The 26,141-nt window shown below is 35.6% G+C and overlaps 1 protein-coding gene across 5 annotated transcripts; it reads left to right on the plus strand.

Annotated features, from left to right (window-relative positions):
* On the plus strand, positions 1–25,977 carry LOC113712256 (calcium-transporting ATPase 3, endoplasmic reticulum-type). 5 transcript variants are annotated; one of them, XM_072066890.1, is made up of 34 exons: positions 1–206; positions 301–351; positions 513–546; positions 1,185–1,202; positions 2,326–2,462; positions 2,853–2,927; positions 5,277–5,322; positions 6,620–6,679; positions 6,792–6,872; positions 7,403–7,488; positions 8,456–8,557; positions 8,636–8,689; positions 9,970–10,071; positions 10,176–10,234; positions 11,746–11,890; positions 12,589–12,696; positions 13,574–13,726; positions 13,813–13,917; positions 15,425–15,621; positions 16,569–16,680; positions 17,403–17,501; positions 17,596–17,741; positions 17,853–17,910; positions 19,003–19,095; positions 20,149–20,199; positions 20,352–20,483; positions 21,513–21,614; positions 22,410–22,464; positions 23,327–23,412; positions 23,713–23,861; positions 24,033–24,138; positions 24,252–24,305; positions 25,219–25,264; positions 25,404–25,977. In XM_072066890.1, exons 1-34 carry the CDS (start codon positions 174–176, stop codon positions 25,469–25,471), a joined length of 3,003 nt encoding a protein of 1,000 aa, XP_071922991.1. In that variant the 5' UTR covers positions 1–173; the 3' UTR covers positions 25,472–25,977. The 5 variants fall into 5 exon arrangements, with proteins under 5 accessions (XP_071922991.1, XP_071922995.1, XP_071922992.1 ...); XM_072066891.1 differs by lacking the exon at positions 8,456–8,557 and having other exon boundaries at positions 31–206; XM_072066895.1 differs by lacking the exon at positions 1,185–1,202 and having other exon boundaries at positions 31–206.
* Positions 25,978–26,141: the final 164 nt, after the last annotated feature.

Consider the following 26,141-nt stretch of genomic DNA (forward strand, 5'->3'; position numbering starts at 1 on the left):
AATCACAAAACGCTTCTTCAAGAGCACTACTAGCACCAAATTTGAGAGATAGACAGACGAAGACGAATACGAAGGAAGGCTCCAAATTCATCACCTAATTGTATTGAGTTGTCGTTTAATTGGCTCAATCAAGTGCATACTCTCTCCCTCTATAACCTGCACTCTCCTCCTCAATGGAGGACGCCTTCGCTAGATCCGTCTCCGAGGTTCTTAACCATTCCTTGCATTCGTATTGTGTTGCGTCGGTTACTTTGATGTTTTTGATTTAATAAGGAAGCTTGTGATTGATTGCTTCTGCAGGTTCTGGAGTTCTTTGCAGTGGACCCAAGCAAAGGTCTTACGGATTCTCAGGTATTTCAGCTAATTACTAGCAGCACTCTTTTGGCAAATGTGAAGTTTAATTGTCAATTTTTTTGTAATTCAAAGTTCAATTCTTGCTTTAAATATAGGTGATTAAGTATATTTTACTTCACTTTGCTTACTTTTTTTTGTTAAATTATTTGGTTCTATAGGTTGCAGAGCATGCCAGACTATATGGTCGAAATGGTAGGCTGTGTTATATTAATTGAGACTTTTTTTTTTCATTTTTGTTTTATTTTTGCTGGATATAAAGTTTGAATTTTTTCCCGGGATCGTAGTTGAATACAAGTGCATGATTGGCAATTCCTGGTTAATTAAGTTAAAAAAAATAGAAATTTAACTGTTTGATGTGCACTATGAGCTAAAGAAGGGACTCGAATTTACTTGGACATGTAGGGTGGTATGGGTTGGATTGATACATGCTTGATATTAGCTGTAGGACTAAAACCTGATATCCCTAATGAAGAAATGAAAAGCATCGATTGATGCATACTTGATATTAGCTGTTAGAGTAAAACCCAATTTCCCTAACGAAGAAATGAAAAGCATAGCTGCATACTCTTCCTCTTTCTTCAAATACTGTTTTAGATACCAGGTACATTGAGAACCAACCACATTTGCATTTTTTTTTTTTTGCAAATTATTCTTATTGGAGTCATGAAGTGGTGGAGGTGCTTGTTGTTTTCCTCAAATAGAGTTTGCAAAATGCACATTTGTTTGCTTCATACTGTTTTCATTAGAGTATTTCTTGCCAAATTTTTATTATTTGTAATAAACATATTCTGACGCATGTTTCACTTTTTGACGTGTCATGGATGGTCCAGTGCTGCCTCAAGAACAAAGTAAGTTCGAGCAATGCTCTTGCAATATTCTGAATGTAGTGCAGGAGTTCTCCCTTGTTATTCTTTTTTTTCCCTTAATCTAAAAAGTTATTTTGTATAATGGCTCATCTTGGCACCTCTGTTATTATCTTAGAAGCTATATCTTGCCGTGGTTTGAAAAGCTATTCCTTAAAAAGAAACATATACATCTCGCAAAAACATAACTTATACAATAAAGCCTGTTACTATGTTAAAATCTTGTATATTTGAAGTAAATACTAGTTTTTTCACACGTAGTGTCAGAAATATATCCTTCATGTCACTTTGTCAAAAAGAAAAATGACCAATACCTGTTATTGCATCATATCTATGAAATCTGGAAGGAGATCCTGCAGGTCATTCTGACTTTTTGGCTTTAGCATATGTTTTCTTCTCCTCAGGATGTGTGCATCCCAATTGTGCTTCCACTAGCATTCAAGGTTTTTAAATTATCAATTATAATCCTATCAATGTAGGAAAGAGGGGTTGGTAAGAGAGGGAGAGTGAGAGAGACAGTTAAAGAGCAGACTCCCGATAATGCTTAATAGCTGTCTCATTTGTTGAAAGAGATGTTGGACGTCTCTTTTTGTGCATGATTATGTCATTCCCAGAATATTTCAGTGTCTTAACCCCCATATTTTTAGCATGAATATTTGGCAGGCTCAGCCTGTAAGGCCCCATCTTTTCTTGTAAGCACTTCCATTGAGCAATAATATGAACTCTCTAGTATAGCAAGGCTGGGTATTCCTCATCATCCATAATATTTACTGGGGAGAAAAAGATAAGCACCATAATTGAAAATAAAATTGTATCCTTGAAAGCTGCACATATTCATTTGCAATTCTGCAGCATCTTTAGTTTTTGCCACTACTGATAAACTCTTTTAGGTACTTGCTCCACTGATAGGTTTTTAGGTTTTTGATGGGTTGATGCTTATTTCTTAGGCTTCTACCATATGGAAGGTATAAGTGCATGACTGTCATTGAGAATTAAACCATCTGTTTCAATGTTTCCATTTCCAGTTAGTTATTGCCGTCCTTATTTTATTGAAAAAAAGGTAAATCACTCTGTAATACCTTCTCATGTGTATCCATTTTTTTTCCAGGCACTCCTTTTTGGAGATTAGTGCTGAAGCAGTTTGACGATTTGCTGGTTAAAATATTAATTGCATCTGCTGTTGTGTCCTTCCTTTTGGCATTGATGAATGGAGAGACAGGGTTATCAGCCTTTGTGGAGCCCTCTGTAAGATGAAGCTTCTTTATGGCTTTTGATTTATTTTGCTTGAACTTTGCGTCCACTTTACATAAGATATAGCTTCTCTATCTATTTTGCATTCATTTTCTTGAACTTTCTAGCTACTCAGTTTCCTACCATTTTCCCCTTTGATATGAAGCATGATATTCATTCTGTTGTTTGATTGCAAAATGTTTTACAGTTCTCATATTTTATTTTACTTCTATAACAAAGACAATGCTTGCTGAGGATCCTGTTACATGTCTTCTAGGGGTGCAATATTCCTGTTGAAATTCGATGTTTAGGTTATATCGTATTTTACATATGCTTCTATGGATCGGATTATCATGCTCTGCTACACCCTGTTGCATTTTGTGATCTAACAATTTCGTCTTTTAGGTGATACTGATGATATTGGCTGCAAATGCTGCTGTAGGAGTAATTACAGAAACGAATGCTGAAAAGGCTCTTGAGGTCATTTTTCATCTTTGAGCATTTGATCACTGTCATAAACATAGAGAAGTTTGGATAGATACATTGAGTTGGACTATTACAAATTTGTCTTTTGCATGTACTACTTAAATGTTATCATGGTTTCTTTGTTTTTTCTTTGCTTGGCATGTATTTCAGCTCAACCTTTGGTTTTTGCTTATATTAACTTCATGGATCTGTTGTGTCTAGTGACTTTCAAGCTGCTATTGTTAATGAGTCATTTTCTCCATAGAGCAGATTTCAATGCAAATGTTGCATCCCCACGTAGAATATGAATTTCCTTGCGTAAGTTCTTTGTCAAAAGGTTAGTAGGTTCTGCATGTTCTAAGCTTTCTTGGTGCTTACTAAAGCTCCAAGGAGCAGATATTGATGAATGTTAGGTTGTGAAAGGTCATATCTGCTAAACATGGTAGCTGAGTGAGGTTTCTTACTTGCGGGAAGGAATGATCATTGAAACATCAGAGTGGGTTTGGTTTTCTTTCTGCCATTTCAAATATATTGCTTGCTTAGGGTCTGCTTGATAACATAAAAAAGTGTTGAATCTGAATTTTTTCAGACATTCAAATGTTTTGAGTGTTTGATAAATGAAAATCCATTTGCTAAACTTGTTAAGTAGTGCTGAACTTGTGTGTATTTTTTTCAGCACAAGAATCCTAACTGAATGCTTAATTCTGATAGGAATCAATAGAATTACTTCAATTACCTTATCTTATCTACCAAATTTATCCTTATTTGTTAATTATGTTCAAAATTCTTATCTAATTAAACAATCTAATATTCTCTATCTAATGATTTTCTATTTCTTTTTTCTCCCTTTTGAATAATTTTCACATCTTCTCCATACTCCTCATATAATATATTTCATCTTTTATATTAATTTGATTTAAAAATAAATATTGTCATTTTCATACCTAACATTTTTAGCTAATTAAATCATAGGTTCTATTTCTTTTTTGGATGAAAAGATATAAGGGCAAATTTGTCAAATTTAACTTATTAAGCATTCAGTTATAAATGTTTATTAAACAGTATAAATAGGTTTAACATTAAAATTCAGACATTCATATATTTCTTTTCAGTACTTAAAATTCAGCAAATTAATTGTTTCAGTATTCAGATTTCAGAATTCAGATTCAGTTTTATCAAACGGAACCTTAGTTTGTAGTTTTCAGTGCCTTGGGAGAGGGGGGGTTGGTTAAGCAGGGAGGAATAATTCTAAGACATCTCTGTAGCAAATAGAAAAGGTACCTGAAGGTTGATATTGCTTCATTTGTTGATTCCTGTGGTAGTACTTTTCCATGTTGGATTGCATTGTTATCTTTTAAAAGTCTCACCAGTTGATATCTGGAAAAGAAATGGAGCAGTTTCTTGGGATAGGAAAGACTGGTGGTTGGAGTGTTGAGCTTTAGTTCCTTCTCATTCTTTGCTGTTTTCATTTATGGGTTTCATTTTTATTTTATCATTTTTGCTTGATGTACTTTGAATCATTGACCTTTTACTGAAGTTTTACTGTTTTAATATTTCTGGATTGTGTTGTCCTGCCCTCGTGGTTTGAAACCTTAGATGGTGGAAAACCAGCTGACTGGTGCAAATATTACTGCATGTATAGACAATTGGTTGCGACGCAAGTTGTTAGTTTTGTTTATTTTTATGAAAGAAGTGGTTTTTGCATAAGTTCGTTGTGGATGATGTTAATTTTTGCCTTTTGTTGCCCTTGTACAAGTCTTCTGAACTACAAAGCATGCTAAATTAACGAATGCTTGCGAAAGACTCCCCTTCTCAAGAGATTCGTTTTTTTAAGCATCTAATGGTAATAAATTATGACAAAAAAGTCATATTCTCACCTTTTGTCATCTACTTCATTTTTCAAGATATGCAAGTTTATTGTAGGGAATTACCTGTTTCTGTTCTGGAAATCATTTGAAGTTGGATATTCTGTTCGTAATGTATTCACTCTCTCTGTTCCTTTGGCAGTCTTGTACTCTCCATTTAGGGCATTGCATATTCGTTGTAAGGGTGTTGTTTTAGCTTTTTATTTTCACCACTAACCTTCTTGGAACTTTTTAAACATTGTCCTATTGATGGATAGAATAGAAAGTTTTGGAGTATCTGGAATATTTCATAATTCAAGAAATTTTATGTAATATTAAAGTAAAGGTGTTGAAGTCCATGTGCAAAGGTGCATATAAAGTTTAACAAATACTGTTGTTTTATCTTTGGTAGATGAGCTCTCTATCTCTCCATTGTAAACATTATATGCTTATTTTACTGGATATTCAAATCTGTTCATCTTTCCTGCTTTTTGCTCATTGCTTAAAAAATTGGATGCAGGAACTGCGTGCTTACCAAGCTGATGTTGCCACTGTCCTGCGAAATGGTAAGAGAAAGCATTTGTAAAACTCCTACAAAAATGTTGAATGCTGGTTTTGCTACAACGTTTAATTTTCTTGAGAAGTAGTTGTAGCTAGTCTGATGTATTTCTTTTTAATCTGCCATGTTGATGAATTCTTGTTGGTTGGATATCTTTAATTATTCTATTTCCAGTTATAGCTGTAAAAGAATTCATGAATGAGAATAAACAAGGATTAATTTATTTAACCATCTTGTGCTTTTTTATTTTCCTTTTGATTACTTTCATTTCTTTTTACCCCAAATCAGCTGCTGTTTGCTTTAGTTCCTTAGATAGAGATAAGAACACAAGGGGGTAAAAGCTTAAGGACCAACATAGGTTGGCTTGGGTGTGCTCATTAGCTGTAGGCTGTTATGATGTAGCTAATAGGTCTTGGTTCAGATTGATAGGCAATAATGGATATATTGAGTTGTTATTTTGTCTTTCATATTGAGTTGTTAATTTGAATGACATGAATTGTGTCTTTGCAGACATTAACTTTGCAACATCCCTAATATCCAAGCATGGTATTACATAATGAATTGTTGACAATGAGAAGACTGCCCTTGGATTTACCATTTTGACATTTTAATCTGGTGGCTGATTTGAAGATGGAAAACTTTCATGTAGTATTAGTAGCTGCTGCTGCTGTTGGTGTTTTGCTACTAATTTTTATTTACAAAAAAAAAAATGACGCTCAAGAAGGGTAGGGGTTTTATTTAAGTGCAGATGAAACTAGATTCCTGACCTCTAATGTGAGGAGAGAAGAAAATGAGAAAAATTTTGCCTCCTTTGTGTTGCCAAAACTATCTGTTGGTAGGGTTTAAGAGGTCCTGTTTTGACTCCACTATGAATATCTAATATTAGTATATTCAGTGGCTTTATTTTGTTGGCATGTTTGATTAAAACTAGTTCCACACCAAAGCAAGATAAAATTCTAGATTATCCATTATAAGCAAGAAGCTGGTGGAAGGTCCGTCCTAATGGGTATAGATTGACAAATCTTCCATCCACTCAATCACGACTTTATCTTTACTTGTTTCCACTTTTCCTTTTGATGTTGAATTATGATCTCAAGCTTGTGTGGCCAGTTTTAAAACCACCATGCTTCGTTCCTAGTAAAATTGTGAAGTAATGCATCTCACACCCTTGGTTATCAAGCTTCTTTCTCAAATCATTTGCAATTCATGGAATGCTTTGTCTTGCTAATCACATTTTGTGTTTTATTGTAAGAGAATTTGAATCTACTAATTCTTTGAACTTTTTATGGCAATGATGTTATCAGGTTGCTTTTCAATATTACCTGCAACAGACCTTGTTCCTGGAGATATTGTGGAAGTTTGTGGTATATTCGCAGCTTAAGTAGTATTCAGCTAACTAAAGAGGAGATTTTCTGTTTCAATGTTCTCTATGAAGTAAATATCCTTTTTTCCCTTTTTTCTGGGTTGGAAGAGCAGTTGGATGCAAAATTCCAGCAGATATGAGAATGATAAAGATGCTTAGTGATCATCTACGTGTTGATCAAGCTATTCTGACAGGTATGTATCCATTAAAGTCATGCCAAATCGAGCTTTTATGTGTTGCTATTTGTTGTATTATGAAGGAGTACATTAGAAACATATTGCTTAGTAAACTGTTGTGGCTCCTGTGGTTCTCTGCCGAATTGTTCCTTGTTTTGATACATCATTTTTCCATGTGGTGGACATGGGCTGTGTATTATCTACCTACTGCTGTCTCTTCAAGCTTTCAATTTTTTCCTTGTCAAACTTGTGCTTCAAATGAATCATGATTCTTCCATGTTCTATTGATGATGTTTGCAAGACCATCAGGGTACATTCTTCTAGCTAGTCTACTGGAGTCTTCTCCTGTAGCTCTTGGCTGCCTTCTTGTTGTATCCAATGATTGGATTTGTTACAAGTGCTGCTATATGTAGATTCCTTTGTGTTTTTGTACCAATGGTTTTGCATAGTTACTAAGATCTCAGTCTGTATCTGCCTTGCTGCTTCCTTTTCCTCCTGCATTTTCTTTCTGATGACAAGCAATGAATACTTCTAGTGGTTCATTACAGGTGAGAGCTGTTCTGTGGAGAAAGAGCTTGATTCTACAATTGCTACAAATGCTGTATACCAGGATAAGACAAACATCCTTTTCTCGGTACATTTTCTGAAGCTACTTTAAGTTGCAGTTTATACTGTAGTCTGAGGAGATTTAGTGCAGTACTTGCTAGTAACATGGGCAGACCTGTGGTGTGTTGCTTTTGTTAAAGTATATCTTTGTCCAACTACCATACATTCTTGACTTTCAAATTTTGAATTCTTTACAAGGTAAAATGTCATTAGTAAGTAACAAGATCTATGGGTAGTTTTTTGTTGTTTTTCCAAAACCATGGTGATTCTAATACTTCAGAAATTTCTGTTTCCTCAAAAAGATGTAGTTAAAACATGCATGGCGATAATGCCAGAGCAAGCTGTGCTTTTACATCATATACATTAGCATGATGATTCACACATTGTGCATGGTAGACAGGATGTGCTGCATGTTGAAGTTTCATATGAGTAAAAACTACTGCACCAATAGAAAAACTGAATCAACGTATCTTAGATGTTACAGCACATGCAAAACAATTCAACCTTTTCTCAACTGCAAATTCCTTTGTAGCAACCAGACTGGGTTCTCAATGGATTCATTTTTTAACTTCACTGCCTACTTCAGCTGTACAAAATGGTGGATAGATCAACTTAGCTTGGATATTATGAAGATTTGTTCCATTTGATTCCTGGTGTTCTGTCAAGTTTTTTGCACTCTGATGTGACTTGTATAGGTATGAACATGACTGGATCAAATACATATTAGAACAGAAAATATATGCACTGCAGAAGTTTTCTGGCTGGAGCTTATTTTGGAATTTCTGATATAACGCTTGAACTCTTTATCATTTTAGTGTTATGGGGACTAAAATGCTCCTGGATTTATTCAATGTGCCTGTGATGCTCATGACTTTACACTAATTTTGACAATTCATGAATTAAGACTGTTCAAAGATCTTTGGCTTCCAAACATATACATTTCGAAACCCTTTTATACTTCCAGAAGAACTGAATCCAAGGTTTTTGCTGGCCAGGGAACAGTTGTTGTTGCTGGCAGGGCAAAGGCTGTTGTAGTTGGCGTTGGCTCTAATACTGCGATGGGAAGCATACGTGATTCCATGTTGAGAACTGAGGATGTCAGTTGTTTCTCATGTAGTTATTCTTGTAGGATGTGTTATGATGAATGTTTTGAAAATATCTTTTATTTGGTGCAGGAAGTGACACCATTGAAGAAGAAGTTGGATGAATTTGGAACTTTTTTGGCCAAGGTGATTGTGCATCTCTTTCCTGTCTTTGTTTCTCTTTCTTTCTGCAGATTGTACCTCCTGCCTGTAACTAGGAATACAAAACTTGCATAAACATTGATTTTTTGTTTCCTTGTCTTACTTCCTTTGCCTTTACAGTACGATGTTATAGTTTTCTGGAATGACTAGAGAGTTTTCTGGAATTTTGGTATAATGTGGGAGCTACAGGCTATATTTTCCTTTTCTTTTTAATTTTCTTTTGAAGTTTCAGAACAATATCATCATGAAGCTCGAATCGCCTATCTTTAAAATTTTGGTAGCATCTAAAGATTTATTGCGAATGACTGTCTGAAAATGTCTGCAGCAACCAGAGTCACGAGTAGAGATGGTCCAAATGTTGTTTGTATTTGTTGTGTTTGCACGTTGAACATTTAAATACCAATTTGGACTGAACATATGTGCTCTTTTTTCATCACCTTGTTGCAATGGAATTTCCAGTTGCTTCTTACCTCTTCCAGTTGTTTTTATTAGTTGGCTTTCAGTGTTTTCTTTGTTATATCTGTTTGTATCAGTTCAATTTGCTGTAGATTTTCTTTAAGAAAAGCTGCTGTGTTCCCACTTGACTTTCCTTTCAGATTTAAAAATCTCCATAGAGCTATTTAGAAGACTGCACCTGTTAGATATCTTTCCTGAACTACATTTTCCTTTGAAATTCGCAGGACATAATTTTTTTTTTAACTTCAAACCATATAATCAGCGAAACTTTTCTCTTTCTGATTTCAGCTTTGGAACAAGAAAATGCACTTTTTCTTATTTGAAATTATTTACTTTGCCTTGATTTATGTCAGTTAATATTTTAAAGTAGGGAATACAATGAAACTCAATAGACAAATTTTAGTAAACATGACCAATGGTATGTGCTTATCATTTCAATGGCGTGTCATTCCATAATCGGAATACAAATGGTATGTGCTTATCATTTCAAGGAATACGAATGGTGTGGTTTGAGCATATATGCAATGTATCAGGGGATCATATAATCTACATGTACTGTGGTTTGAGCATATTTGCTATGTATCAGGGATCTCTTTTTTCACATTATAGCTCGTAGACATACAGAATCCGTTATCTTGACTAGTCTTTCTCCCATGCCTTAGAATATGAAAATTAGATTAGACTGTCTTCTAAAATCGTATGACTTGTCTCTTGTATGTTGTCAGAGAAATGAAAGCTTATCTTTGAACTTTCTTTATGTCATTTTTTCTCTGAGTTTGTCCAAGATTTGCTCTTTTCTCTTCTTTTAGGTTATTGCTGGTATATGTGTATTGGTTTGGATTGTGAACATTGGTCATTTTCGGGATCCTGCCCATGGCGGTCTTTTGAGAGGTGCTATACATTACTTTAAGGTAATATTTGTGGATGAGTTTCTTTTTTTAAAATGATCACTTTCTGTCTAAAGTTATGATTCATGTCACTTACATTTTGTTTTTCACATGTCTTGACTGCACAGATTGCTGTTGCACTTGCAGTGGCTGCAATTCCTGAAGGGCTTCCTGCTGTTGTTACAACGTGAGTGCTTAATTTAAAAACTTTTGGCATATTTTCCCATCATGAAGCTTGATAAATTACTCTACTTGATACCACTGTTCATACAATGCCGTCTTCATCTGTACAGGTATACTCATTTTATAGGTAGACCTTTTTGTTATGTTTATTCCATGTAAAATGTTAGTACTGCAAATTGCAATTATTATGGAATATTAATCTTTGAGAAAATTACAATGTGGCACTCTGTGGTTTAGCGCTTTTTAACATAGCCCTCTTATGTCTTTACATAACCTCCCCATATGTTAGATTTAAGTTTCAAAATTACAGAAATCATTCTCTGTAACTGAGCCAGCTGATGTTAAGAGTACCCTTAGGTCAAGATAGAAAATTTTTGTTAAGCTTGGGGGTTTATGTATAGTTTTTAAAACCATAGGAAGGTCAGGTGAAAAAGAGTTAAACCAGAGTGGGCTAAAATGTAATTCACACAATTTATATATCTTGACTACTGTAGTCATTTCAGTTTTTAAATAGGGGGACATTGACATTATAGCTGTGCCTTTTTGGAGGACGATATCCATCACTTTGACACTTTAGTTCAAAGCACAAGGGGGTTATGTATAGCTTTTAGAAACCATAGGAGGCTCATGTGAAAAAGCGCTAAACCACAGGAGGCTAAATTTTAATTACCCTAAATCTTTTTACTTTCTGCTTCATCCACGTTTTGCATTGAAATTCATCGATAAAAAATTGATGTCTAGGACCTTTTTTGTTGTGAGATTTTGTATGAGTTTGTTGAACTGTTGATGCACTTCTATCATCATAGGCATTGTTTAATGTAAGACTCTATTAGGTCTGAGTTATCATGGCTTCCTATTTGAGTTTTTGAAGATATTTATGATGCTTTACATGTCCTGTTTGTGTTAATACTCATAAATGTATAGAATTGGTGTAAGCACTGTTAATATGGATAAAAGAAATGAACCTTTGCATTTTCTGTTAAAGTCTGAAACTGGTTTTAATGTCTGTGGGAGTAAATGAGTTTGTTTGGACAAAGAAAGTTTGCAAGATTTATTTCAGATTTTGTTTTGCTTACATCACACACACAATTCCCAATCACCTTTTTATCTCACATACATCACATCACAAAAAATGCTACCGTAACTGGATCAAATAAATCATCCAAATAAATTCTTATCCAAACAAACTCAGTGACTTCTATAAACTTTACTTTTTTTTTTTGAAAAGCAGGACAGTTTCACGTAGTTTATGATATTGTGGATGCATAGATTTAATTTTAGTTTTCATTTTCATGCAATGATAGGATCACATGTCTGCATTGGTTTATCGCAGGTAGTGTAGGCCTGAAATGATATTCAGTTCCTATTTAAGTTATTTGTAATGCTTCTGATATTTCATTCTGAGGACACATATATTTACTGTGTAAAAGTTTCTTGCCATAAGCTAATCTCCTTTAGAATTAACTTTCTGCAGCTTGTCTACTATTCTCATGGTTTCCCTACTAACTTCCATAGGTGTTTAGCACTTGGAACGAAGCGAATGGCTCGCTTAAATGCTATAGTAAGATCCTTGCCATCTGTAGAGACCTTGGGCTGCACAACAGTTATATGCAGTGACAAGACTGGTACTCTGACTACCAATATGATGTCTGTCTCAAAGGTGAACATCATGTCTTTTTTCGTCAGTTTTGTATTTCTGCCTGTTATTTTTCCCTTAGGCTGACATTATCAGCAAAATAGATGCTTTAGAAGTACTTATATAGTCATACTGGTAAATTTGTTTTTACTGGTGTATTCTTGGCAGTTGCTTGTTCTGCATTTCCAGTGAGAGTAACATGTTACATTTCATAAACAGGATACCAGATGGCATTTTGGCTTTCCTATTAGACGAATGCATTTCTTTAGTGCTCCATTATGGCATTATATATTCCGTTTTTGCATAAGTTATCAAATTTATGTATCTGCTTTAGTTTAAGACCAGTTCATTCCCCTGCTAGCACTCACCACCCCCTCGAAGAATAAAGACTAAGTTCTTGGTTTGTTAGTACACTTACCCAACCTGTGAAGCAATTGGAGGTGTATGTCTTGAACGGCCTGTAGAGTAACTTGAATCTTAGTTTTAACCAAATGCCCAGTGTACTTGATATGGGGGAGAGAAATCTGTGTGATCTCTATCTGAATTTAGAGGGATTCAACAGTCCACCAAACAACCTAGCTGTTCTAGCTATTGCTGATTATTTGCTAAAATATGTTTCACATTTTTAAGATTGAAGCCAGCTTTCTTTTTTCTTTTTATTGTATATGTGCTAATGAGAATGAAATGTAGCAAACATGGTATTGAGTCAATTTCTTTTTCAGATATGTGTACTTCAGTCTGTAAATCATGGTCCCATTGCTGCCCAGTATAGTGTGAGTGGCACAACCTATGCCCCAGAAGGTTTTATCTTTGACAGCAATGGTATTCAGGTAAATGTTATTATAAACAATGCTTCACTTTGGCTTTAATGTTCACATATCTTTAGGGCCATATCGCTCTTTTATTGTAATATTGTCTTTCATCTGTTAAATGTTTGTCAGAGAGCTTGTTGGCTTTCTGATTTTAGCAATGCATATATCTGATAGTTTAAAAAAATACTACTGGGGCAATCTTTTACTTGCTATCTACTGTACAAGTAAGGTGCATCTGAGAACAGGAACAAGCTTGGAAGGTAGTGTGGCACCAAAAGGAGACAAAGGTTAGCTGGTGTATTGAGCTATTGAGAAAGAGTTGTCCTTCTTTAGTGTTTGTACTTGAGGGAAATATAAATGACCAAATTGAGTGGTGAAGAAGTATATCAATGCCTATTAATTTACAGAGAACACAAGACAGTTGAATGTTGGAGTAGAGTTTCATTTAGCTGAGGACTATCATGTAAACTAAAACTCTGCTGAGTCTGCAGCAGAAATTTGGAGTAGTGGGAGGCATATGCTTGTTGGATGAATGTTGATTAGCAAACTGGAGAGGCACCAATTTCTTTATTAAATTACAAATTCAAGATTTATCTAGTAAAAATGTAAAAATGAAGTATCTATTGCCCTCACTGATCTTCTCGCATGCAACTTTGTAAAAGCGCAAGTCGGTTTCATCTCAGCACCCAACTTTATTGTCTGTATCATGTCTGCCAAGATTACTTTTTTTTGAGTCAATATTCTGTTGACAATACCGAAAGAACACGACAATGTTTACTTTTATTAGCAAGCAGTGGACTTTGGATTTTTCTTTGGAACTGTCATTGGGGGAAATTGTGGCTCTTCTAGGATCTGTTGTTTGCTGTTGGATTTACTCATTTATATTGTCTTGCAGCTTGAGATTCCCGCCCAGTATCATTCTCTCCTCCACATAGCAATGTGTTCAGCTCTTTGTAATGAGTCTGTGATACAATACAATCCTGAAAAGAGGATCTATGAAAAAATTGGTGAATCCACCGAAGTCGCCCTCCGGGTATTAGCAGAAAAGGTTGTTCTCTTTGTTTTCCAGAACCTGCAGCTGTATCTTCTGTTGAACTCCATATTGAGTTTGAACTTTGTTTATCCTGGCATCAGATTGGTCTTCCTGGGTTTGATTCCATGCCTTCTGCTTTGAATATGCTAAGCAAGCATGAAAGGGCATCCTATTGTAACCGTTATTGGGAGAACCAATTCAAAAAGGTTTGGACTCATTTTGTTGATGTTGTGCCATCTTATATCATGTTTGTGGCATTGAAAGCTTATTCCGGTAACAATACACTGCTTTACTGCATGATAACAATTATTTGGTTGACTTTTATGTGTCTTTTAGTTTCTCCACTGGCATCTTTGGTGAATATGTAGCATTGCTAGTAGTTACCAAACTCGGAGTCTTTGTGGCATCAGGGGGAAACTGTGTAGCTCTTTTTTTCATGGAAATTGTAAAGTTACTCCAAACAATACAATGTTTTACTTGATAGTCATTATTTCCTTGAGTTTTGTGAATTTTTTTATTTCTCCAACTGATGTCTTTGGTGAACATGTTGCATTGATATGGATTACTTTATTTTGAGTCTTTGAGGATTGGGGCCGAGATGGTTAGTGCTGACTTCTCTGGAATTTGGCTAGTTATTCTGAGGCCATCCAGTGTATGCTTGCAAATTCATCCTATAGTGTTTCAGTAAATAGTAATTTTTATAAACTATACTAGCCACTTATCTGCCTTGTAAAAATTTAGATCAATAGTTTGACCACTGAAGATAGAGATTTTATTTTTTTGCAATTTTGCTCAATCATGAACTGCAGTTATATGCTTGGCCAACTCTTGTTGTACCTACCTTGAAGGCTTCACCCGTACTTCTAGTTTTCATATTGTTTAATATGAGATTTAAATATAAAGTAGTCAGGAGCATTGTTTCATTGTATTAGGATTTAGAACTGATTGTCAAAGTCTTCATTCTCCCTTCCTGGTTTCATGCTTCCCCTCATTCTAGATCATGTATAAATAACCCTTAACTACTGCCTCATATACCATAAGAAGAAAATATCATGTTGTTGCCAACTACATGAAAAGTTTTGTTCACCAATTCTAACTGTTGGTTTAGGATACGGTGAGTCAAAATTCAGCAAATATGGCATAAAATGCATCTTCAAACAAAAATATATGATAAATTTTCTCTGAAAAAATTGAGCAGGTAAAGTGATACTAGGGTGGGTTCAAGAGGATTAAGTATAATTAAATGTAAGGGTAAAATTCTTCAAAATGCCATTGATGAATTTTCCAGGTCAAAAGTCTCCCCCCGGAGGGGAGTAAAAAGGCAAGTGGAATATCCTTACTATAATTGTGCCTATCCATCTTCCCAATGACTAATGTTCAGTTGAAAGCTTTGAAAAATCGCTATTACTTTATACCTCTTGCCTGTTGGTATGCTATCTCAGAGACATAATTTTTTACTCTAGTTGATTTTTGCTTTCTTTTAAAGCCATTTGGTCAGTTAATACCTTTTATTTGATCATAAATTAGTGGACAAGGGATTGGCCAACTGAGAACGATTACATGTTTCATAGAATACCAATTCTCCTTTCTCAGTTGATGTTTGGTCAGTTGTATATGGTATATACAGTGTTAACTATTAGTTCCTTAAGCATGCCTTTGTGATTTGTCATTCGATGCACTTCTAGGGAGTGATTCTTTGGGATATTTTCTCAGATATCTGCGTTGGAATTTTCTCGTGATCGCAAGATGATGAGTGTCCTTTGTAGCCGGAAGCAGATGGATATCATGCTCACTAAAGGTGCTCCAGAGAGTATACTTTCTCGATGTACAACTATCCTATGCAATGATGATGGTTCCACTGTTCCTCTAACTGCAGCAATAAGAGCCGAGCTGGAATCAAGATTCCATAGGTTAGGGCCATAGGGTTTCTCACCTATCCGAGTCTTCTTGTTTATACATTGAGAAAACAACTTAGAACTACCCCGGCATATATGACACATGGTTGAATAAATTTGTTGTTGCTATTTTGCCACATTTGTTTCTTTTTATATAAACTGGATCTAGGTTAATGATAGGAAAGCAAATTTGGCAGAAAAGAAAGGCACACACCCAGTTATGCTAGTGCATCAGAGGGAGGGAATTTTAAAGCAGTAACAGTCTCTACATACACTCAATAAAAAAAATACAAGGATCAAGACCAGTCGCTAAGATCTGGTTTTCCTTGTTCCTTCTTCACTCCTTCATTGTATCTGATGATGAGTGTGCTGCATGTCATACTAAAGAATAACATTCTGTGAATTGTAAATCTCTTGGTTCTGTTGCCAAAGATGATAGACTATACTCCAACAGCCAACTTTTCAAACTTCTGAAAAGATTTTTTGTACACAATGACATACAGCCCTTGTCAACTGTGAATCCATCCAGATGTGCTGCACTAAATCAGGCTGCTGCGTGAATATACTAGTCTAATATGTTGGTCTTTGTATCTAGTCCATATTGCACTAACATTTGATTTACTAATGATCTTAACAAGTAAACTTGAGAATTTGACTGAATCAGTAAGAGTGGAAATTTGCATTAAACCTGAGTTTAAACTCATTGTTAAGTGGTTCTATTGAATTGCCTCAATAGTAAAATGTGTCTGGCAATGAATATGAGTTTTGTCTTGTGGTCTGGAAATGAATAATGAACTTTGGGATATACTGTAAATGTTGGAGTCATGTTTGATTTTCTTGATCTTCTACCTGTTTATAGTTTTACTCTGTTGTAGTAGGACCCATTTATAAGTGGGGTACTACTTATATTAAGTAGTCTACCTTAACCGTGGCCTGGTGCTGAGAGATTTTCCTTCAACCAGTTTTGCAGGGAAAGAAACCTTAAGATGCTTGGCTCTGGCCTGGAAAAAGATGCCTACGGGTCAACAGGCGCTCTCCTTTCATGATGAAAAAGAACTTACATTTATTGGGTTGGTATGCTTTCTGTTCAGTAATGTCTTTAACATTTCTTCCAGTCTTCATCATATATTACTAATCTAAACTAGAATATCTCAACCCTCATGTCAATAAACTGACCTGATAACCAGACTTTTTGTTCACTATCCTGATATTTTTGCAGGAAAAATAAATTAGAAATGTTTGCTTTGAAAATGTGAATTGTTGGTACCACTCGCAATGCTATAGGACCAGATGTTGGTGTCTCTTGATTATCAACTGGTTGTGATGTAGTCAACTTTGTGATCAACTACACTTGTTACATCCTTGGGAAATCAGTAATTTTGTAATTTTTTGTGATAAAAGCTATAGCATCTGTATATGCCATCTGCTATGTAAATAATTTGAAAATTCAGGATGGTTGCAAACTCAATGAGTCTGTTCTTCTAGATTCTATGTCAATGTTATATTAGGTGTGGAGAAATAGGGGGCATAGGTTTCCAACAGTCATTATGTCTAGTCATATCACCATTTCTCCATTCTTGTTAACTTACAAGATGCATCTCTCTCTCTCTCTCTTCCCACCCGCCTGTTTATTGTGTGTTTCTTGCTTTATTAGCACACAAATTGAGTAACAGCATTAGCTGGATGGTTAAGATTTTTCTATTGCTCACTGTTTTTCCCTTTCGAACAGTATATTCCCTCTACAGTTAATTTGCTGAAACAGAAGATTCATCTTTGATTTTCTTGTTAAAATGAAGGTTGGAATGCTTGATCCACCAAGAGAGGAAGTAAGAAATGCTATAGCTTCGTGCATGACTGCTGGTATACGTGTTATTGTTGTCACTGGAGATAATAAGGTAATTCTATTTCCACTGTGTTGGTTATATTTTGGATGTCTTTGAGCTAGGTCATATGTTTTTGAACTGATTTTAATTTGGGATGCAATGTTAGACGACTGCAGAATCCGTGTGCCAAAAAATTGGTGCCTTCAATCACTTAGAAGATTTTGCAGGGCACTCTTACACTGCTTCTGAGTTTGAACAACTTCCAGCATTGCAAAAAACCATGGCATTGCAACGAATGTCACTTTTTACGAGGTCCTCTCAGATTTAATCTTTATCTGCCTTTTCTGTAAAATCTTTTTGAAGAGAGTACTAGTTGGGGTTTAATATGTTTAACTGACATTTTCTGGTTTGTTTCCTTGTCAGGGTTGAACCATCTCACAAAAGGATACTTGTTGAAGCTTTACAACACCAAAATGAGGTGGTTAGTATCCTGTAATGCACATGACAACTATGACTACTTCAGTGAAGTTTTGTTTTCATGAATTGAATAAAGGAAGTTACTGCTTGTCATGGTCATAATGCTTGAGAGTCATTGGCTTCTTTATAGCTTGGGAGGTTAAAGTTTCACTGCTACCATGTTAGTTTTGACTTCATCAAGAAATTGTTGCTTGTGGAATTCAGTTTTGTTTTATTTTATATATTTGATTTTGTTTTTTCGGCTGTTAGTATAAAGCATGGTAGTCTTCTGAGTCCTGTATTTTTTGATTAACCATATAGGATCTTTCTTGCTTTCATTGTCTTTTTTCCAGTGAGGGGAGGGGGCTGGTTTGGGTTGTACATATAAAAAAATGTTCATGTCATTGAGGTGACTTTTTAGTGAAGATTTGGGAATTGGGTCTTGAATTTAATGCCTTGACCAGACTCTTTGATATGGCATTTATTGCAGCCACCCATTTTGGATGGTCGATTAGTGCAACTGTTAATACATGATATTTTCCAATAACATGATAGAAGAGTTCTATTGTGGTAATTTTTTTTCCGTGATTTCTGATTAGTAGGGAAAAGATGATGTTTACAAGGCATTCTACCATCACTACTACCGTGATTGTAGTGGTTGTGAGTTGAGTTTATCATGACTTTTGACTAACTGGCCCAATCCAGGTTGTTTAGAGTAAAGCATGTAGTTGTTCAAACCTGTTTAAGAGCACTTGGTTTTCCTCACAGTCTTAATTTTCTTCCATTCGACCTTTCTGCCTTCTCTAGTGGATTAAGTTTCCTGTCTCCTTTGCATAGTCACTTTAATTTAGGAATATGACAAATAAAGTATCACAGATTTGGCCTTAGTAGAGTTAGTGAACACATGAATGTGAGCATGTGAAACTAATTGTGGTACGATGTCTTCTGAATCTTTATCTTTTGCAAAAGAAATTAAGCCCTGAAGTTTAAGTTGGCAATGACTGGTTGACAGAGTAAATGATGCACCTGCAGTGTAGAAAGCAGACACTAGTCGCAGTTCAACATATCTTTCTGAATATTTATCCTGTGCAAAATGAACTAAACCATAATTTTTAAGGTTGCTATGACTGGTGATGGAGTTAATGATGCACCTGCACTGAAGAAAGCAGACATTGGAATTGCAATGGGATCGGGAACAGCTGTTGCCAAGGTACTTGACTTTTAGCTGTCTATATGAGAAATGAAGAAAATTGAAGTAACCGTTATGCTCATTTACTTCTTGCTACCATCTCTGTGGACCTAATGATTTGACTATGTCGTAATGGAGAAATAGCAATTAGAATTCCAGCTGTAAAAGTTGCTGGCAGCGATGGAAATTTTAGTGTATAATATCCCTCTACAGAGAGTGAATAAGACTAATGGCATATCCCTCTACGGAGAGCAAGAGTAATGGCAGTATCTGTTTTGGCCTATACTTGCTGTTGCTACTTCCTTTTGATTTGACTGCCTATCCTGTTCTACTATTTTTATTCAGTACAAAACAAGCAATCCTTCAAGTGTTTAGGTTTCTGAAACAGAATGTGCTACATACCCTGCTTCAGATATCTTCAATGTCCTTAAACAGACTAACCTTGCCAGTTTGTCAGTGCAATCCTACAGAATGAAAATTGGACTGTTCTAGTGATGTTTCTTTTGGTTTTGATTTGGAAGCTAATATAGTAGTGGGCCTCTTTCTGTAGCCAAATTCAAGCTTTTCTCTCCATTTCCAATTCTGAAAAATACAAAATGACTTTCTGTTTTTCTACCTCTGCTTTATTACTTTCCATGACCTAAATGCTTCTCTTTCTTGCTGGATTTCTGTTTCATAATTGCACCACTAGTCCGGTCTCAAATATCAAAATTGGCTTTGCTAATTATCTGAAGTTCAAATCTGAGTAGGTGATGGTCTGAGTAGGCGCCCTTGTACGGGAACTTTTTTTTTTTGTTTTTTGTTTTTTGGGGGGGGGGGGGGGCTTGCAGGGGAACGTCCCAGTTTCAGTAAGACAATTGTGATAAGCACTCAACATGACAACATGTAGGTGAGTGCTTATTACAATTGCCTTGCTGAAACTTGGATGTTGTGTGGTTAGTTTGATACTTCTACTTAACCGGATTTACTTGCAATTGGCTAAGCTTTATTTTGTACAACTGCATTGCACATTCTGAGTGCATCTTCAGAGACCATTGTCATTAAGTCGGATTTGCTTCTATGGCTGCCTTTCAGAGTGCATCAGATATGGTTTTGGCTGATGATAATTTTACAACAATCATTGCAGTGAGTTCCTCTTTCCTTGCTTTTCACGGCTTTTTTTAATAGACTCACGGTTTTATGCTTTTCAAACTGATTGATTTTAGACATTAAATTAATATTCTAAAACTTACACCATAAATTTGATTATCCATTTAACCTTTTTTATTCATTGATAGGCTGTTGCAGAGGGAAGGGCTATTTATAACAACACAAAGCAGTTTATCAGATACATGATATCTTCAAATATTGGCGAAGTAGTTTGTATTTTCTTTGCAGCAGTACTTGGGATACCTGATACCCTTATGCCTGTGAGTTCAATTGGTTGCTACATTTTTAAAGTGTTCATAGCACTTGTTCTTAAGTTCCTTTTTTCCAGCTTTTTAAATAGATTATCACTTTGCTAAGCCCTTGCTTTTCATTCGATAGTTGGTCAAGTGCATGTTCATGTTTCTATCGAGTTTAATATATAAGTCAAGGAAAATGCTCCCCCAACCCCGTGGTTTATCTCCTCAAAACTTGCTTTCTGTTGTACCAACCTCTCTCTCTCCCTCTCTCTCCCTCCCTTTCTCCCTCTGACATGGTTACAGTAGTTTGTGCTTGACCAGTTGATGTTCGTGGTGCTGCACTTTGGGCTTTTGACAAATAACAAAGATGACTTGCCTTACACGCTTAAATGTCTGTTTCACATTACAATGCTTTCTTGACATTTGTTGGACACCCTGTTCATAATTCATGATTCTTCTATGCACTGTGGCAGATGAAAAGAGTGTTCACTAACAGGACTCAAGCAGGTAGAGAAGAGTGAGAGGATTTTGTTCAAGACATACCTGTAAACAGAAATCAAGATTCTAGATTACAAAAAGCACTGAGAAACTTAGAAACAATGCATTGATGGAGCTGGTGCAGCTGAATTTAAGGTTTTAAAATTGGATTGTGAAGCTAGAAAAGATGGGGACAACCATATGTCACAAATAGCACCTATAACATAAAAGTAGAGATCTTTTAAGATGGTTTGGGTATTGAAATGGACCTAATAAAGCCGGCATTGACTGATGTATTTCTCAAATTGATCCTAGATGGAATGTCTTAGCTGAGAGATTCTACAGATTCATTAATTTGTGATATTTCAGTTATCAGTATTCTTAAATGTATCCTAAAGGCAAACAAGTATTTTGGGGAGTGGGCTGTTTAACAGTATCTGAAAGTTGAGACTGTTCTTTTACTGGAAAAATTCATGGAATACTGAATGATCATTTGGTGTTCATTTCTCATTTTTCAGTTTGCATTTGTAAAAAGTAACAAAAGTTTGAAACTTGTGATGGCTCATTATCTTGCAGGTCCAGCTGCTTTGGGTAAATTTGGTCACTGATGGGCTGCCTGCAACAGCAATTGGATTCAATAAGCAAGACTCGGATGTTATGAAGGCTAAACCCCGTAAGGTATTTACAATGAGTTTTCTTAAAGATAAGTTCTTTGGTCTAGATTCCTGTTTGGTCATGGGCCTATACATGGGGCAAGGGGGCTTCATATTTTCTTGTTTGGGTTCCTTTAGGTTTTTTTTTGGGGTAGGAATTTTAGGTTATTTCTTTTCTAATGAGTATGTTACAAAATTTAGGCTCACTGGGGTAGCTTTATCTCTCCCCTCTTTTCATCTTTGAAGTATTCCTCTAGTTGATGGTTATTTGCACTGGATAAAAATTGATTGGACATTGTCTGTATAATAATTTAGCTTGGTATTACCCTTTTGTGGTGCAAGGATCATATCAAGTGTGATTTAGTTACTTGAGCTGTTTAATTGAGGATGTCTATCTGGAAATGCTTTTTCCTGTTTTTGGCCAATAGAAAAGGCACAATTTTCTTTTGCAAACAGGTTAATTTTGTCGAATATTTATTGTAAACAATGAGATGCTAATCCTCACTTTTCTTTCAAAATCAGATGTAAATATGCTGTCAGTGCAGTATGTGTGTTTTGTTTTTTCTTTTTGGAATTTTTGCAATGTTCAAGATATTTAATTAACATCTCACCTATTGATGTGTGGCAAAAACTTTAGTATCCAAAAAAGAGGGTAAATCACTCCTTATGTAGGAGAAGCGACGGAAATTAATTTTTACTCTTCTGATTTGTGAAGGATGAGAGATCACGTTTCCGATGTTATTAACTTATGTTTTGTTATCCTTTTCTTTTTATTCTTTATGAGCATCAGAGGTTCATCTCAACTTTGTTTGAATGGTAGGTCAATGAAGCAGTGGTGTCTGGATGGCTGTTCTTTCGTTATTTGGTTATTGGAGGTAGAAATAAATAGCTTAACAAGTCTTTGTTTATGCATTTTGTTTGTCAGTGTTCATAGCTTGTGCTTGCTTGTGTTTCAAGTTGTTAGCATTTTGCAGATGATATTCTTACATATAAAGCTAGGAGATTAGTTATGTTTCAAATTGCTAGCACGAGTTTTACTATCAGCTGTCTATTGGACTTTCTGGTGAAATAATCTAAAATCCTCTTCCTTATGTCCCCTTATGGTGTGATATTGGTTAACATCTTTTCCAGATATTTTTGCTGCTAAAAAATATTTTACAAATTGCTGCTTGGGCACAGTTTTCCTAGTATACTGCAAGTTACCAAGTGCTGCTTGGGGACAGTTTTCCTAATTTCCTTCATTACTTGACCTGTATGTCATGTTAGTTCTTGTCTTCGATAGTTTTATAGTAACTAAGAATGAGCAATTAGAACAGAGGAAACAGGTTTAGGTAGGAGAAACATCATTCTCCTCACCTCTGTCCCATCTCCTCCTTTTCTGAGTGGTCGGGATCTGCCCTCAGAGAGGTCCTAAGTCCTAAATCTGGGAGTTATTCCAATAACTTGTACACTAATGTTTGCATCTGACCAGTTTACTCATTAAATTATGCAACTTGGATTAGAATTCAGCCAGAGTTTCCATGCACCTAGCCCATTCTCTAGGTCCAACTCAGTACCACATTGATAGATTTTGGAATGTCATATATAATGTTTTCTTGCAGAAAGAGTCCAAATAACTTGCATTAAAGTCAAGCTGTATGTGTAAGTCATAGTATGTGACAGATGATGCATTTTTTAAATTCTTAACTTTAACCTTATTCCTCCTATTCGTTGTTTTTAAGATCTTTGTTTCTGCAGCATATGTTGGACTTGCAACTATTGCTGGATTCATATGGTGGTTTGTGTACTCTGATAGTGGACCTAAAATTCCATACACTGAATTGGTAAGCTTTCTATTTGAGATTTTTTGTTTTCAAAATGTGAAGTGTGAAGTATCATAGACACTAAAGCAGACCTGTATACTTTATTTTTCTCTTTTGTGTACAACAATTTTTAGCTCCTAATGCCTTCATAATTGTTGCATGTATCACTTTCATTAGTGTTCTTCTTTAAGCTTTACTTATCCATTCTGATTGTGCACATCGTATGTTTTACAATTATTTGCTAAAACTAGGACTCTCTGGTATGTACTAAGTCCAAAAATTGCGCAGCTGACACTTCTTTGTTGTATCTGATCATTTCAGATGAATTTTGATAGCTGTTCAACAAGGGAAACTGCTTATCCATGCAGCATATTTAGTGATCGGCATCCATCAACTGTTTCAATGACAGTGCTTGTTGTAGTCGAGATGTTCAATGCCTTGAACAATCTTAGTGAAAATCAGTCCCTCATGTGAGTTCGCTGAAATATGTGAAAGTTTGTTTTGTTATATGAACTTATATTTAACTTCAGTTCTGAGCTGCCTTTGTTTCGAATGGTACTCTTTTTCTGTTTCTTGAACTTGTAATGCATTTTCGTTTCGCTGGTTGCAATGGAGGCTTAAATGCTGTTTGTGATTTTCAGTGTCATTCCTCCCTGGAGTAACTTGTGGCTAGTTGCTTCAATTGTCCTGACAATACTCCTCCACATGCTTATTCTATATGTGCAGCCATTGGCAGTCCTTTTCTCTGTAAGTCAATATTTTTCTTATTCCAACAATTTCAAGTGATTTATAACTGATGACGCTTCTCCATTTTCATGTAGGCTTTTGATATTCTAATTTTTACCCACTCTATGTTGCAGGTAACACCATTAAGTTGGTCAGAGTGGACAGTTGTGTTGTACCTTTCATTTCCTGTGAGCAATCATACCTTGAAAATATATATGCATGAATGGTTAATTTCTTTATATAGACGGGAACGCAAAAATTATATATATTACGAACTTCCCCCTTCGCTTATGATCTTATAAACTGGATGAACGTTGATCTCCAAATTTTTTTTTTTTTTTTGGGAAAGAATATCACAGAAGTAGTAAAACTAATCAGGTAATTCCTTGTCCTCAATGCCCACAAGGTTAGAACAGATTCACTAAATTAGTTACTGATTGTTAAGTCTGGTTGTGGATCAACAAAAAATCTTCTTAACCGTGTTAGCTCTTGGGTACAACATGTTAATGCCCTTAGTTTTCCTTCACACCATACAGACAGTGTAGACAAGATGAAGCACCAATTTGCATAGTTTCTGGAATTGCACGAAAATTGACTGGACATGTATGCTTTAACAGTTCCTTTCAAGCTCAGTTTCTTAATTATCATTAAAAAAAGCAACTAGAGATGCATGATTCCGGGGACAAAAGAATAGCGTGAATTGAGTTAGTTTGATTCTTTGATGCTTTGTACATATGAAGCAGAGTTGTTTTTTTACTAGCATTCTATGGGAGGAGGGGGATGGCATCAATTTGGAAAGATAGGAGAGGAAAGGGGGTCTTAAGTCATCCTTACTAGCCTGGTGTCTTGGTATTCAATTTGCATCTGAACAGAACCTCTTCATTGGCTTACAACAAATTCCTTGTGACTTTTGTTGCCTGGCTAACATCATTTACTCTGATGTCATATTAGTGGTAACAGTTGATATAAGATTCACTTACTAAGAAAGTGCTAGAAACTGTATATTAGACTAGTGTAAACCTTTCATAAACGTAAAAACGCAAGTTTGCTATCAGCTTACATGCATTCCACATTTTTAATGAGAGTTTCCCTCTGGTTCAGGTTATAATAATTGATGAGATACTGAAGTTCTTCTCAAGAAATTCTGGTAGTATTGTTCACGTTTTTCTTTTTTTGTCTTTTTCTGTCTTCCCTATTGACTGAGATATAATTTTCTATGGTAGGGTATCATTCTTGGTACGTCATTAATATTTTTCATATTCCTCCTGTTGTTTCGATTGGTTCAGGCTTAAGGTTCACCTTTGGATTTCGGAGAGGAGATTTGCTTCCAAAAAAGGAGTTGCATGACAAGTAACAGAGTGTTGGCCAACTCCCAAGTTTTCTGATGGGAGGTATTTTGCATCTTTTCTGTTGCATACGGCTCTGAGTGCGTATGATCTAATCTCAGATACATGACTTGCTTGTGTTCTGGTATTGCAAGGGATTTCATCTGAGCTCTGGATATCCATTATACTGTAGTTTTAATGGTTCGAAAGCCCTGTAGTTTTGTAACCACAAAGAGGAGAGCTGGAAAAGCTACACTTCTCCGCATCAATTTTGACCAGTTACGGAAGAAGTTGACTGTTCTGGCAAAGAAAGCATCAGCCGAGGAGTTACCCTCCACAGATACCCTGATCCGGCTTCTTGTGTATGACTGGTTTTTGTTTTTCTTTCTTTTCTTTTTCCGTCTCTCTCTCTCTCTCTCTCTCTCTGTGTGTTTTGGTGGGGGACGACCGCTCCATGATTGTAATTATATCTCGCAACTAGCAAAATTACTGATGGCACAATAATTTTCGAAGTTATAAAAAGCGTTATTCATTCTTCCTTCCCTTTTGGGGAGTTTCAAGTATTCCTTATCCGTGATTATTTTCTGAGAATACAAATTGGACGTATAGAGAAAAATGTTTTATTAATTCCACATTTTTAAAATTTTTTCGTACAATTCCACATTTAGCTTCATATAATTCCCTTTTTTGTTTTGTTTT

Source organism: Coffea arabica, chromosome 10e (assembly GCF_036785885.1).
Source record: "Coffea arabica cultivar ET-39 chromosome 10e, Coffea Arabica ET-39 HiFi, whole genome shotgun sequence".
NCBI lineage: Eukaryota > Viridiplantae > Streptophyta > Magnoliopsida > Gentianales > Rubiaceae > Coffea > Coffea arabica.